At 49.2% G+C, this 15,563-nt stretch overlaps 1 protein-coding gene across 1 annotated transcript; it reads left to right on the top strand.

Annotated features, from left to right (window-relative positions):
* Window positions 1-7,806: 7,806 nt before the first annotated feature.
* POMC (proopiomelanocortin) lies at window positions 7,807-14,517 on the top strand. Its single transcript, XM_007516750.3, has 3 exons — window positions 7,807-7,882; window positions 11,599-11,750; window positions 13,772-14,517. The coding sequence occupies exons 2-3, from the start codon at window positions 11,619-11,621 to the stop codon at window positions 14,441-14,443; spliced, it is 804 nt and encodes a 267-aa protein (XP_007516812.1). The 5' UTR covers window positions 7,807-7,882; window positions 11,599-11,618; the 3' UTR covers window positions 14,444-14,517.
* The last annotated feature ends 1,046 nt before the right edge of the window (window positions 14,518-15,563 follow it).

Here is a 15,563-nt window from a genome sequence, read left to right as displayed (position 1 = left end):
CTGCAATACACTCCTTTCAAAAATGAACAGAAAAAAAAAAAGTCAGACCAGCAGGTGATTCGGTAGCAGAGGCCCCAGGTTTGATCCCCACAGCAGAGCACCAAGGATGAAAACAAGTAGAACGCCTTGAGTGGAAGCCCAGTTTATTTTTTCATAAAAAGTTGAAGTAAAAATTGGGCCAGTTCTGATACTCTCTCTCCTTGATGATTTTTTTTAACTAAATCAAATAGCTGGTTCAGGGGTAGAGTAGATGTGTGAGGCATTGAGTTCAATCCCCAGCACACCATTAAAAGCAAAAGCTGGGGCCGGGAAAATAGCTCACTTGTGTAGTGTGCTGCTTTGCCATGTGCATGAATGAGGTTCGATCCCAGTTCCTATCAAACTGGGTGAAGCTTCAGTGCTGTGGTTTTTCTCTCTCTCTCTCTCTGTTTCTTTTTATTTATTTATTTTAAAATTTTTTATATTTATTTATCTTACCTTTTGTTACCCTTGGTCTTTTTTATTGCTGTAGTTATTATTGTTATTGATGTCGTCATTGTTGGATAGGACAGAGACAAGTGGAGAGAGGAGGTGAAAACAGAGAGGGGGAGAGAAAGACAGACACCTGCAGACCTGCTTGTGAAGCTACTCCCCTGCAGGTGGGGAGCCAGAGGCTCGAACTGGGATCCTTACTCCGGTCCTTGCGCTTTGCGCCATGTGCACTTAACCTGTGTGTTACCGCCCAACTTCCTGTTTCTTTTTTATTTAAAAACATCATCCTGGAGTTGTGACGCCTGATGATGATAGAAACAATAAGTAAAGATGAATAAATAAAATAAGAAAAAAACCAATAGCCTAAGAAATGGCTTCCTTGCAGGTATGAGGTCCTGACTTCAGTCCCTGGCGTCACATATGCCAGACTGATGCTCTGGTTTTCTCTCTCTCTTTTGCACTTTTAAAAAATATGTTTTTATTTATTTATTTTCCCTTTTGTTGCCCTTATTTTTTTATTGTTGTTGTTGTTATTGATGTTGTCATTGTTGGATAGGACAGAGAGAAACGGAGAGAGGAGGTGAAGACAGAGAGGGGGAGAGAAAGACAGACACCTGCAGACCTGCTTCACTGCCTGTGAAGCGACTCCCCTGCAGGTGGGGAGCCGGGGGCTCTAACCAGGATCCTTACGCCGGTCCTTGCACTTTGCACCACGTGCACTTAACCTGCTGCGCTACTGCCTACTCCCCTCTCTTTTGCACTTTTAATAAAGAAAGAAATAAATCTTTTAAGAAATGTGTGCTGGGGCCAGGCAGTGGTGCATGTGGTTGAGTGTGCACATTTCCATGTGCAAGGACCAGGGCTCAAGACCCCAGCCCCCATCTACAGGGGGAAGCTGGGAGAAGGTTCGTGAGCAGTGAAGCAGGTCTGCAGGTATTTCTCTCTCTTTCCCTCTCTATCCCCCTCGCCCTCTCCATTTTCTCTGTTCTATGAAGTATAGAGAAGGGGAGGGGAGAGAGAGAAAGAGAAAATGACCTCCAGGAGCAGTAGATTTGTAGTGTCAGCACCAAGCCTCATCGATAGCCCTGATGGCTATAAGAAAATAAATAAATGGGAGTCGGGCAGTAGCGCAGCGGGTTAAGCTCACATGGCGCAAAGCGCAAGGACCGGCATAAGGATCCCGGTTCGAGCCCCCGACTTTCCACCTGCAGGGGAGTCGCTTCACAGGTGGTGAAGCAGGTCTGCAGGTGTCTATCTTTCTCTCTCCCTCTCTGTCTATCCCTCCTCTCTCCATTTCTCTCTGTCCTATCCAACAACAATGACATAAACAACAAAACTACAACAACAATAAAAACAAGGGCAACAAAAAGTAAACAAATATATATTTTTTAAAAGAAAATAAATAAATAAGAATAAGTAAATAACTAAGTTCATTTGTGAGAAAGAGTCAGAGTATCCATCTGCCATATGTGATGCTGGGGATCAAACTTGGAACTTCATACATGAGAGACCAATACTTTATCTACTGCCTAGCAGGCTACTAAATCTTTTTCTATTTGTTTATTTTTACCAGAGCACTCACTGCTCAGCTGTGGCTTATGGTGGTGCTGGGGATTGAACCTGGGACCTTGGAACCTCAGACATGGAAGTCAAATTAGTCTTCCTAGCCTGCTGCTAAAACTTTTTTAAAATAAAAATTTCTGAGGTCCCAGGGTCAATCCCCTGCACCACCATAAGCTACAGCTATGCAGTGCTCTGGTAAGAAAAATAAAATAAGTAGTCTGGGAGGTGGCACAGTGATAAAGCTTTGGACTCTCAAGCATGAGGTCCTGAGTTCAATCCCCTGCAGTACATGTGCTAGAGTGATGTCTGGTTCTTTCTTTCTCCTCCTATCTTTCTCATAAATAAGTTAAATCTTAATAACATAAAATAAAATCCCAAACAGAAAGATGCTGCTGCAGCCCCTCCCCCACACAGTGCTTCAGAGCACAACATTCTCAGCCCCAGACCTACCAGAAATGAAAACAAAAGAGAAAAAAGAAAGAGAGAGGAGGAGGAGGAGGCAGAGGAGGAGGAGAAGAAAGGAAGAAAGGAAGGAAGGAAGAAAAGATGGGAGGAGGGAGAGGGAAGGAAAGGAGGGAAAAGGAAACAGTGGGACCCCCCTCAGGCCTGCTCCAGGTCTTGGAATTTTTGGGGTGAAAACTATCCCCAACACCTACCAGGTTTCCCTTGGAGAAAAGCAAACTAGCTAATTCTACTTATATTTATTTATTTATTTTTCCTTTTGCTGCCCTTATTTTTTTATTGTTGTTGTAGTTATTATTGTTGTTGTTATTGATGTCATCATTGTTGGCTAGCACAGAGAGAAATGGAGAGAGGAGGGGAAGCTAGAGAGGGGGAGATAAAGATAGACATCTGTTGACCTGCTTCACCTGCTGGGGGCTTGAACCGGGATCCTTACTCCGGTATTTGCGCTTCACGCCACGTGCACTTAACCTGCTGTGCTACTACCCAACTCCCCTATTTTTTTAAAAAAATAACCAGGGTTATTGCTAGAGTTCAGTGCCTGTATGACTCCACTGCTCTTGGTGACCATTTAAAAAATTTTTAAATTTATTTATTTACTCCCTTTTGTTGCCCTTGTTGTTTTATTGTTGTAGTTATTGTTATTGATGTCATCGTTGTTGGATAGGACAGAGAGAAATGGAGAGAGGAGGGGAAGACAGAGAGGGGGAGAGAAAGACAGACACCTGCAGACCTGCTTCACCGTCTGTGAAGCGACTCCCCTGCAGGTGGGAAGCCGGGGTCTCGAACTGGGATCCTTACGCAGGTCCTTGTGCTTTGTGCCATGTGAGCTTAACCCGCTGCGCTACCGCCCGACTCCCCCAGTGACCATTTTTATAAAGAGAGTGGGGGAGGGACAGAGCCAGTTTTCCATTCTTCCTTTGCTTCACTGCTTCCCATTGTAGGGATTCCTTTTTGCAAATAATATATATATATATGTATATATATATATGTATGTGTGTATATATATGTATGTGTGTATATATGTGTATATATATGTATGTGTATATATATGTGTGTGTATATATATATATATATATATATATATATATATATGTATTGCCTCCAGGGTTATTGCTGGGGCTCCATGACTGCACCATGGATCCACTGTTCCTGGAGGCTATTTTTTTCCCCTTTTTGTTGTCCTTGTTGTTTTTTCATTGTTGTGGTTATTATTACTGTTGTTATTGATGTTGTTGGATAGGACAGAGAGAAATGGAGAGAGGAGGGGAAGACAGAGAGGGGGAGAGAAAGACAGACACCTGCAGACTTGCTTCACCGCTTGTTAAGTGACTCCCCTGCAGGTGGGGAGCCGGGGGCTTGAACCGGGATCTTTGTGCTTATCGCTTTTTTTTAATATATGAGAGAAGGGGAGAGAGAGAGAGAGAGAGAAGCTCTGATTGACTCTGGCATATGGTAGTGCCAGGGATTGAACCCAGGGTCAGGGTCTTGGGCCAACAGAGACAGCATCAGCTCTGAACATGGACCCATAGCCCCCTGCAAACCTTCCTACATTGACCCTTGCAGTCAAGGGGCAAGAGCCCCTTGCCTGAGCCCACAGTGCTGGCCCCCACAGAGGACCTGGCAACCCTAGACACCTGAGAAGGGACAGCTGCCCTGCCATGGGTCAGGGCTGGTGGTCACCCACCTGTCTGTCCCAGGGACTTCTGAGAGAGTGATGGCCGGGCCTGGCCATCTGACAGTCCCTCTATCTGGCAGTCCCTCCTCAACCCCAGGAGGCTGGTGCCGCCACTGACCCAGTACAGTCTGCCTCTTCCCGCTCCCCTCTTCTGTTCTCTCCCCACTGCCTGGCCTCAGCGCCTGTGGGGTGAGGACCTCCCCTCCCCATGGAAGCCCTGCACCTGTCTCTCTAACGCACTCACACCCTGGTGCCACTGCTTTTCCAATTAAACTCTCCAAGGTGCAAAGCAAGATGACGCAGACAGCCCTGGACCCACGCCTGCTGCCGGGAGCAGGTGCCACCCCAGGCCCCACCCAGATTCCCTCTCGACCCTCAGTGCCCCATGCTCTCTGGCCTCCCTATGCACAGACCCCGTCTCTGCCCCCCCTTTCTCCATGCCAGCCCCTGCCTGCCTCTCTCCTATTCTTTCTCCCGGAGTCAGTGCTTCCTTCCTTCCTTCCTTCCTTCTCTTTTATCTCTCTTCTCTTTTTCCTTTTTTTTTTTTTTTTTTTTTTTTTTGCTTTTATCGCTGGGATCAGTGCCAGCACTAGGAATCCACTGCTCCTGGAGGCCATCTTTCCCCCACTGTTGTTGTTATTGTTGTTGTTGTTGGATAGGACCGAGAGAAATTGAGAGATGAAGGGAAGACAGAGAGGAGGAGAGAAAGACACCTGCAGCACTGATTCACTGTTTGCAAAGTGAACTGCCTGCAGGTGGGGAGCCAGGAGCTTGAACCCAGGTCCTTGCACTAGTCCTTATACTTTGTACTATGTGTGCTTAATCCAGTGCTACTGTCCCCCAATCTCTTTTTTAAATTCTTATTATCTTTATTTATTTTTTGGATAGACACAGCCAGAAATTGAGAGAGAAGAGGGTAATAGAGAGGGAGGGAGACAGAGAGACACCTGCAGCACTGCTTCACCACTTGCAAAGCTCTCCCCCTGCTCATGGGGACCTTGCTCAAACCTGGGTCCTTCTACATTGTAACATGTGCTCTCAAACCAGTGCACCACCACCCACCCACCCTTCCAGATTCAATATCCTGCACCACCAGAAGCCAGAGCCCAGTAGGGCTCTGGTAAAAAAAGAAAAAAAAAGAAAAAAAGAAGAGAGTCTGGCGGTAGCACAGCGGGTTAAGTGTAGGTGGTGCGAAGCACAAGGATCGATGTAAGAATCCCGGTTCGAGCCCCCGGCTCCCTACCTGCAGGGAAGTGATTTCACAGGCGGTGAAGCAGGTCTGCAGGTGTCTTTCTCTTCCCTCCTCTGTCTTCCCCTCCTCTCTCTATTTCTCTTTGTCCTATCCAACAACAACAATAACTACAACAACAATAAAAAACAACAATAACTACAACAACAATAAAAAACAACAAGGACAACGAAAAGTAAAGTAAAGTAAATAAATATATTAAAAAATCAAGGGGCCGGGTGGTGGTGCATATGGTTGAGTGCATGTATCACAATGCCCAAGGATGCAGGTTCGAGCCCCCAGTCTCCACCTACAGGGGGAAAGCTTTGCGAGTGATGAAGCAGTGCCACAGGTGTCTCTCTGTGTCTCTCCCTCTCTATCACCCCCTTCCCTCTTGATTTCTGGCTGTCCTTATCCAATAAATAAAAATTTAGAAAAAGAAAAGAAAGATGTGACATCCAACCTTGGGACAGCAGTGGCTGCCGCCTATGTGCAGTGCCTATGGCTGCCTCCAGTGTGGTCTGGCTTCCTTCCCCTCTGGACCAACAGCATGGCCTGATTCTGGCCACCATTCGACTGCTCACCTCAGGTTTCTGGTTCTCCAACACGCGTAGCCATTCTAAAAGTGAGTCAGTGACATTTTGGTCCACATCAAGCCAAGTGGGTTCCGCTGCATGTGATTCAAAACTTGACTGACAAAGGAGGATGGAGTTTGGGTCAGTATGAACTTTTCCTGTTCTGGCTTTTTGCTATTGCCAGTTGCCTCTTGAAGCTACACAAAATGATCCACAGAAAGAAGATAAAATCATAGCCTGATTGAGAGGGCTTAGAAGCCCGGTAGCAGTAGAGGCAAGAGTGGGTGGAAGAGGGACAATGGAAGAGAGAGAGAAAGAGAGAGAGAGAGAGAGAGAGAGATGAATTTGTTCCAGCGGTGAAGGTTGGGTGCATGGATGAAACAACAAAGGGCTTTTCTGCAGAACAAAGAAAGGACCAGCAGTCAAGTAGGGCTTGAGCAGCCGGTTAAGGACCCATGAGCTAAATCTCAGGGCAGGGGACCAATTTCCCTGGGTCTGGGGGGGGGGGGATGAGAAGCAGCCTAGAAAAGAAGACAGAAGTTTGAGAAAGTCACATTCATGGAATGCGAGATGGAGGGGTGGAAGGAGACGCCACCAGATGACAGAGCACCTTTGTACTGTTGTGTCCATGTGGCCCAAAAGGAAGGCAGGACCTTGGCACACCTGTTACCATGCACAAGGACTTGGGTTCAAGCCCTAGGCCCCCACCAGCAGGCAAGAAGCCTCACAAGTGGTGAGACAATGCTGCAGGTCTCTCTCCCCTCCCCCTCTTGTTATTTCTTTCTGCTTCTATTGAAAGTTAAACAAATAAATAAAAGCATTTTTTAAAGGGGTGGAAAAGAACATGTCAAGGGGGTATTGAAGTGTCAAGGACACCTGGAACAGCATTATGAAATACAGAAAAGACTTTCAGACTCGGAGGTCCCAGGCTCAAGCCACCTCCCCACCCTGATACCTTGATGAGCCAAAGCTGAACGATACTCTAGTGTCTCTGTCTCTCTCTCCCCCTCCCCCTCTCCCTCTCTCTCTCTCTTCTTGGCTCTCTCTCTTCCTTGCTCTCCCTCCCTCCTTCTGTATTACTCCCATTAAAATAAAGCTATCTTTATCTAAATCTATGTATTTTAAAGGACACCCAATCAGAAGGAAGCCCCTCTCTGGTTAGAGAGTCAAACAAGTACCTTCATTTGGGGCTCAGTGTTGTTCAGCACCACCACCCTGCTTTTTTTCTTTGCTTCAGGTTAAGGCAGGGTCCCTTCTTTCTCTTGCAGGCTGTCAGCCAGGACCCCAGGCCACCTCCCCAGTCACCTCCCCCCTCCATAGGCTATGATCACAATCTGTTCTGCAACCTCCCTTTCTAGGCACAGTCTAAGGTTAACAGGACCTCTGCTTTTGGGTTTTGTGGTGCAGCAGGGAGCTTGCTCTGGCACAAGGGGAGGCAGTGTGACTCCCTGACACCCCAAAAAAACAACTTGTCCCCAACCTTCACTGGGGCCTTCTGACCTCCCCCCCAGCCCCCCCCCCCAACCTGGAGCAGCAGTCTGGTTCCCTGTGACATTTTTGCAGGACAGTCTGACACCTGATGCTTCATGGACGTAGGTGCTGGGCTCCGAGGGTTGCTCCAGGTCTCCCACTCCAGGCACCCGCACCTGGGTGCTAAGCCCAAGCCGGGCAGGTGCGCTCTTCGAGGCTGCTAATCCCCGCCTGGGGGTGAGGGTGAGGGTGTGACAGCGCTGTCCCTCCCACCACCCCTCCCTCCCCGAGCAGGCGGGAGCTGAGCCCCCGGGGAGCCGCTGGGGGATATAAGGGGCGGGGAGCGCCCTCCAGCAGGCAGCGGGGGAGGACGGAGGTCACCCAGCATCCTCACCCAGCACCCCAGAAATCTGGAGAGCAGACTGCCCGCGGCAGGTAAGGCCTCCCAGCAGCAGGTAAGGTCTCCCCAGATGGGAAAGGGCTCCCCAAGATGGGGAAATTCTCCCAGTGGTAGGTGAGGTCACTCCGTAATGGGAATGGGCTCCGAGAGATGGGGGAAGGTCTCCCAAAGACAAGTAAGGTCTCCCCAGGACAGGGAAAGTCTCCCGAGGCGGGGAAGGTCTCCCCACGGCAGAGAGGCTTGTGGCACCGCAGAATGGCGCGCTCACTCCAGGACCCCATCCTGGGACCTCCATCCCGCAGCCTCTGATGTGCTCACCGGATTCGGCTCTCGGACTTGGGGCGCCTTTCGCTCCCCGAGCTCTTGAGTTCTCCGAGAAGCTGGAGCCGCTACAGCAAGGGTTGGGGTGAGGGTCCCCAGGGCTTGGTGGGGCACTTGGCATCCTGCCACCTTCTGGGCAGGACTCGGGAGAGGTGGGTCTTTGCGCCTCACTTTCTGGGTCGGGTACAACATTCACTTTGGAGATGGGGCGGGAGGAGGAGGTAGACAGTCCCCATCTGTCCCCTGCACTCCAGGCTCCTCTGGTGGCGAGACCCCAGGGTCCTTGTTTCCTGGCTCACCTGAACCCACCCAACGTGATGTGGCCAATCTGTGGGAACCAACCCTAGTTAGAGAAGGCTGGGGACTGTCCAGGGTCCTGAACCCGCTCTGTCCTCACGCCAGAGGTGGACCTGGACTCCAGGCAGAGACAGTCTCTTGGGGAGACTCAGCCCAAGTGGGAGGCACAGTCCCACATCTGGGGCCTGAATTCACTGTGAGCAGGTGATGGGTCTCACAGGAGCTAAGGGATGCAATTATTAAGATATATACAGCCTGGGGTTTGGGAGATAGCATAATGGTCACACAAAATGGCCTTCATGCCTGAAGCTCCGAGGTCCCCAGTTCAATCCTCAACACCTCCATCAGTGAGCCACTGAGTAGTGCTCTGGGAAAAAAGGGAAATCACGACATAATGACTCAATATTCCCTGGACCCTTTTGTTGCAGGATTTGAGGCATATGTCTCCTGTGGATGGACAGAGCTCTGTCCCTCTGCTCCTCTCAGCTTTGCCAGACACCTCTTTAGAGTCACACATGACATTTTTTGTTGGATGCACAGATTCACTTCTATATATCATCTAAGGATGCAACTCTATTATAAAACTCACGCCAAGATGGATAAATTATAAACTTCAGCTTGTTTTCCTAAGGTTTCCATGACTGGAGTATAATCCTCTTCCCACTTTCAGGAACCCATTAGTTTACTGGGTTTTTTTTTCTTTCTAAAAAAATATTTATTAACTTTTGTTGCTCTTGTTGTTTTATTGTTGTAGTTATTATTGTCACTGTTGGATAGGACAGAGAGAACTGGAGAGGGAAGGGGAAGACAGAGAGGGGGAGAGAAAGATAGACACCTGCAAACCTGCTTTACCGCTTGTGAAGCGACTCCTCTGCTGGTGGGGAGCCGGGGGGCTCGAAATCCTTAGGCTGGTCCTTGGGCTTTGTGCCATGTACACTTAACCTGTTGTGCTACCGCCTGACTCCCCCCCTTTTTTTCTTTCTTTTTTAATGATGCAGATTATTTTGTTCATTGTAGAAAAACAGAAGATGCACATAAGTCAAAAGAAAAGGAGTTTCTTTTAGGAAACTGACTTTTTAGAGTAGACGGATCTCAAAAGGTGGGGAGGGAGAAAGTTCCCATGATGCACCACAAGGTTGGTGGGCAGAAGCAGAGGGAATGTTCTCTGGCACTTTTCAAGGAAGCCATAAACTACAAGGTAGGCTTTTAGAAAATAGAAGTCCCACTAGAACCACCAAGTTGAAGAACTGAAGTATAGCTTAAGGGGCATCAGACCGAGTGGCTTTTAGTTCTCGCTTGACTATTACCTTACACTTGTCCACAGTGGTATATCTCCCTTTTCTTCCTTTGGAAATCTGGGCATTTTTCTGTTTCAGATGTGCTATGTGACCTTGAAGCTTTAATCTAAATCCTCTCTTGTCCATAAAATTTGTTTCTTTTTTATTTTACTTTTTTTTTTTTTTATAGCTAGTGCTTCACTGCACCAGACCAAATTTTTTCAGAGAGAAAGGAGGCAGAGGTGAGAGGGAAAGAAACAATAGTCCTGAAGCTTACCCCACGTAAGTGTGTGGGTGGGGGGGTGGGGGGGACAGATCGAACTTGAGTTGTGTGTGAAAAAAAGCAGATGGCTTCAGGATGAGCTGTCTCTCTAGTGCTAGGCTGTGGCTTGAACTGGAACAGACAGGACTGGGCAGCAAGATTGACCGCTGTTCTTTCAGCTGCTGCTTCAGCCAGAGATGCTGATGGGCCAGCGCCCTCTACTGGCTGCTCTGAAAACACTCAGGCAGTGCCTGGCAGCCTTTCTGAAAGCAGTGGGGGCTGGCTCAGCTTTGAGGGAAGGAGAGAGGGGTGGGGCAGAGAGAAGGAAGTGGCCCCTGAAGTAGACAATGAGAGGCAGGGAGAACTTTCACTTGCATAACTTTCTCTTTAAAACAGATTTGGCTTATGCTTCCACAAATAGAAGATTTCTTTTAGGCAAACCTTTTTTTAAAAAAAAATTATTTATTCCCTTTTGTTGCCCTTGTTTTATTGTTGTAGTTATTATTGTTGTTATTGATGTCCTTATTGTTGAATAGGACAGAGAGAAATGGAGAGAGGAGGGGAAGACAGAGAGGGGGAGAGAAAGATAGACACCTGCAGACCTGCTTCACCGCCTGTGGGGAGCCATCCACACCTTTATGTGAACTGGCATCCCCACCGCAGGTGGGGAGCCATCCACACCTTTATGTGAACTGGTTTTCTTATCTAATTAGATTGCTTCCTAGCAGCTGGTTAAGAGGATCTTCTGAAATGTAAAATGAATGAGGGTTTGGCAGTGAGCTGAAGACTGAACTCAGGGTCACTTCAGGGGCTGACCTGGGTAAGGGGGTGCCATGGCAGAGGGACAGCTAGAAGGCAGGGAATGGCTGGACACAGGGAAGCATCGGTGCACCCCCATGCCGTCATTGTTTCTTGACTTCCAGAGTTCAGCATCTGCCCAGAAGTACTTCCTGTCTTTCCCCAAAGTCTTCAGTTCATCTCCACAGTGGATAGTGGTTCTCTCCTGCCCTTTTATTCTATGGCACGTTCCTATCCAGTGACATTTGAGAGACTTGGAGAAAAGGCAGTCTGACATGTAAAGTGCTCAGATAATGAGGAGAGTGGATCCCATGCAGCAGGAACTTAAGGGTCCTTTGTGTTTCCATTTTGGTTCTTGGGTCAGAGTATTAGGACAATAGCTCCTGAAGATGATGAAACAGAAAGACTCTGTGGTACCAGCAGAACTTTTGCTTCCCCCCCTCAAGAGTACTCAAGTCATTGTCTCTCCCTGGGCCTCCAATATCCTAACTCTTAAATAAAGGGACTGGAACAAATGATCCCCCAAACAGCTTCCAGTCCTAACCTCCTCTGGGCTTGGACTTTAACAAGGGAGAGAGGGAGGCCTGCGTCCAGTTCACCCAGTCCCTGCCCTGTCTCCTCCTCAACACCATCACTCTGGACACCAGCCTTATCCTGGAGCTGCTCCTGTCCTCAAAAAGCCTTGAGGTCCCCAAGTGAGTGTGTTGTTAATATTGGCTCCTGGTCCTTCCTGGTCCCTGGCCAACATTGTCCTGCTCCTTGCAGGGGTCCCACCAAACCTTATTTGCCTCTGCAGAGTCTCAGCCTGCCTGGAAGATGCCGAGATTGTGCTGCAGCTGCCTGGGGGCCCTGCTGCTGGGCTTGCTGCTTCAGGCCTCCGTGGAAGTGCGTGGCTGGTGCCTGGACAGCAGCCAGTGTCAGGACCTCACCACGGAAAGTGACCTGCTGGTAGGTGGGCTGGGGCTGCCATCTTGGTTTTGGTAAGCAGGTGAGGCTGGGGCAGTGCAAAAGGAAGAGGCAGAGGGGAAAGAGAGATTAATTTCCAGTGACAGAAGAAAATCAATCCAGGCAGGAAGAGACCCCTAGGTTGAAGTCAGAAAGGAGTCAAGGAAGGCAGAACACAGCTTCTGGGAGATGAGTCCAGTCCGCAGTTCCTGTTTGATCATCTATGCTTTCCACGCTGTCTTCTTGTATGGAGACTCCACTCAAGTTAAGGTACTTATAGATAGCTCCATTATAATAACAGCAGTCATATTACTCCCATACTAACAGTAGCTACTCTATCCATCAGTCCTACATTCTCAATCTTTTAGCCTCCAAATTACTCCTTTTTAAAATAATCTCCTATCATTTTATTTTCACTCTGTTTTTCTTCCATTTATACCTACTATCAGTTACAGAGTCAGTCAGGTAGTTCCATAAATCATCTCTACATCTCTAGTAGGAAAACCCTAGATCTCACTTTGCTCTGTTGCCAGGCATATCATGGTACTGGAGGACTGGCCTTATGTAGTCTTTCCAGAAGCATCAGAGGTCCTCTGTGCAAGACTAGAGACTAGAGTTACCTCCAGGTTACCAAAGGGTATGTGTGTGTGTAAAGACCTAAATGAAAAATGGTACCAAGTCCAAGGACTGCAAGACACACATTCTGCCACTACCTGCCAGGCAAGGGTGGCATGTGCCTTACTGCATCCTGTGTGTTTTGTCAATGGAGAAGCTGAGGTAACATGAAGGGAGAGATGTTCTAAAAAACAAAAGTGTTTTGCATTCATTTCATTTATATATGGAATATAAAATGGAAACAAAGCCCAGGGAATTCTGTGAGTTCAAGACAAAAGAGATGCTTGAGAGAGATGTCTACTATGCAGCCTTTCCTGCTAAGAATTCAGCAGGGATGGGACACTGGTCATAGTCCATGGTTCTTCGTCCCCGTTTTGTCATCAGTGAGCTGTGGGAGCTCACCTTTTCACCTCTTTTGGTCTCCTGTTTCATTGTGTGTCCAGGGAAGTGGCGTCAAAAATGAAATCAGTCTTATTTTCTACTCTTTCCATTTTGCAGTGTTATAATTCTAAAGCCCTACAAGTCCCCTATTCATCAGAGTGGATGGGGTTCTACTATTTTTTCTTCTGCAGTCCTGACTAGCTGAAAACTCCAGGCTGCAGTTCAGTCATTACGTTTTAATGCTTACTCTCCTAAGCAAATCTGCATCATAGTCCAATTGGCTTGGGACATAAAATATAGACACAGGCCCTATGTGGAAACAGCCTCTGGCTTTCTCCTCCTCCTCCTTAAAGTCAGCATGAGGTGAGGAGGAAGTAAGCCATTCCCTCCCAAGCTCATTGAGTGGGTAGAACACAGATGAGACTTGAAAAATTAGAAAAAGGTGTTAGAGGGTATGGGCAAAATTTTGAGGCTTTGTGTGGGGTTGTAGCAAGGGTAGGGTATGAGGTAGGCTTGCAGATCACTGGGGTAAGAGCTGAGGCACTGTGGAAATAGTCTCCGGTAGCTCCACTTGTAGTTCTATCTGGGCAGATTATACCTTTAAATTCCAGTCCAGTGTTCCTCACTATGTCGGCCTGATCCCTCTTTACTTATTCAGTAGTCACTAAATGACAACCACCTCCATCCACCCACCTGCCCCTTACTGTTATTTCTGAGTCAATGAGCAAGATGTTGACCCCGCTCACAAATGCTACGAGAGCCAAGTGGACTTGGGGCTCAGCCACTGCGTGCAAGGGGTGGAGGGCACAAAAGTGATGGTGGCCGAGCCTGGTCTTAGACGCCCGTGGGTGCTTAAGTCAGAGAGGACTGATTTTCTTGACTTGGAGGCCATGATGGTTCCACGTGGCGGGGGGGCCATGAGCAGCACCGGGTGCCTCCTCCACCGGATAGGACGCAGGGATGTGCGGGTGCAGTGGGGGCGCTATGGAGCCCGGGCGGTTGTCACCCGCCGTCACTTGTCCCCACAGGCGTGCATCCAAGCCTGCAAGCCCGACCTCTCAGCCGAGACCCCCGTTTTTCCGGGCAATGGCGACGAACAGCCGTTGAAAGAGAACTCCCGGAAGTACGTCATGAGCCACTTCCGCTGGGACCGCTTTGGCCGCCGGAACGGCAGCAGCGGCGGCGGCGCGGACCAGAAGCGCGTGGAGGAGGCGGCGGCGCCGGTGGCGGCGGCGGAGACCGAGCCGGGTCTGTCCCCGCTGGCCGCGGCCGGCGATGGCGCCCAGGCGGACGCGCGTCAGGACAAGCGCTCCTACTCCATGGAGCACTTCCGCTGGGGCAAACCGGTGGGCAAGAAGCGGCGGCCGGTGAAGGTGTACCCCAACGTCGCCGAGGACAAGGCGGCCGAGCCCTTCCCCGTCGAATTCAAGAGGGAGCCGGCCTTCGAGCCCCGGGACCCGGCCGGGAGCGCGGCCGCCCGCGCGGACCTGGAGGCCGGCCTGGAGGAGGAGGGACAGGGGGAGGGGGAGGAGGAAGAGAAGAAGGACGGCGGACCCTACAAGATGGAGCACTTCCGCTGGGGCAGCCCGCGCAAGGACAAGCGCTACGGCGGCTTCATGAGCTCCGAGAAGAGCCAGACGCCGCTGGTGACGCTGTTCAGAAACGCCATCATCAAGAGCGCTTACAAGAAGGGCCAGTGAGCCCGGGCCTCGTCCTCCCCCAGCCCCCTAGAGCTGTGTGTAGCTAGGAAATAAAACCTTTCCTTCCAGTTTCACATCCGCCTCTGGCTGTGTGCGCTCCAACTGGGAGAATAAAAGTGCATGCACACCCCAAAGACAGACAGACAGACGCCTGTCATGGTGAGACGAGGCATTGCACCCCCATGTGTCAACAGCTGTACTGTAAACACACACACACACACACACACGAGCAACATATTGGGGGACAAGACACAATGGTCACATTGGGGTAACAAGAAGAAAATAACACTCTCCCTTCTCCACCTGGGTTTTCAGTAGGGACAATGCACTTGATGACTTGAAGGGCGACTGCATTTCCCACCCTTCATTGACTGGGGGGAGGGGGACACACCGATCACTGATGTGTCAAGGAAAATGTATGAAAGAGAGAGATAGGGGAGTTGGGCGGTAGCGCAGCGGGTTAAGCGCACTTGGCGCAAAGCGCAGAGACTGGCATAAGGATCCCGGTTCCAGCCCCCAGATCCCCACCTGCAGGGGAGTCGACTCAGGTGGTGAAGCAGGTCTGCAGGTGTCTATCTTTCTCTCCCCCTCTCTGTCTTCCCCTCCTCTCTCCATTTCTCTCTGTCCTATCCAACAACCATGACATCAATAACAACTACAACAATAAAAAAACAAGGGCAACAAAAGGGAATAAATATTAAAAAAAAAAAAAAAGAGAGAGAGAGACAGACAGACAGACACCTTAGGTTCTAGACAGACTCGGTTCTAGCTCCAAGAGCCAGTCTAATTTGGATGGAAGCTGTGCCTAGGATGTGTGACCCTAATTTAATTAGTCTCTGGACTTCTCCTCGTATTCCCTCCCTCATGTAGGATTACTGGGGAAATGGATGTGATAAGATTTTTTTTTTTATGAGAAACCAAGTTAAGGGTTGGTATCTTCAAATCTGACTGCATTCCCAGGCTATTCACAAATATTCTAGATAATGACACCTAGACCCATGGAGGTGTAGCTGTATGAACAATGTACCCTCAGTGCTTCAGGGAGCTCAAGCCTAGTGAGCCTCTATTTTCCCCTCCTTGCCATGTTCACACTCTCTCCTTGCCCTGCTACCCAGCCTCA

The sequence above is a fragment of the Erinaceus europaeus genome, unplaced genomic scaffold (assembly GCF_950295315.1).
Source record: "Erinaceus europaeus unplaced genomic scaffold, mEriEur2.1 scaffold_1063, whole genome shotgun sequence".
NCBI lineage: Eukaryota > Metazoa > Chordata > Mammalia > Eulipotyphla > Erinaceidae > Erinaceus > Erinaceus europaeus.
The sequence above is the reverse complement of the archived record's forward strand: the minus strand, read 5'-3'. Positions and strand labels throughout refer to the sequence as shown.

What these genes read in the sequence shown, in the direction of transcription:
- POMC (XM_007516750.3), top strand. Translation starts at nt 11,619, where the DNA reads ATGCCGAGATTGTGCTGCAGCTGCCTGGGGGCCCTGCTGCTGGGCTTG. An exon ending in CCACGGAAAGTGACCTGCTG is followed by an intron (nt 11,751 to 13,771) that starts GTAGGTGGGCTG and finishes TTGTCCCCACAG; the next exon opens with GCGTGCATCCAAGCCTGCAA.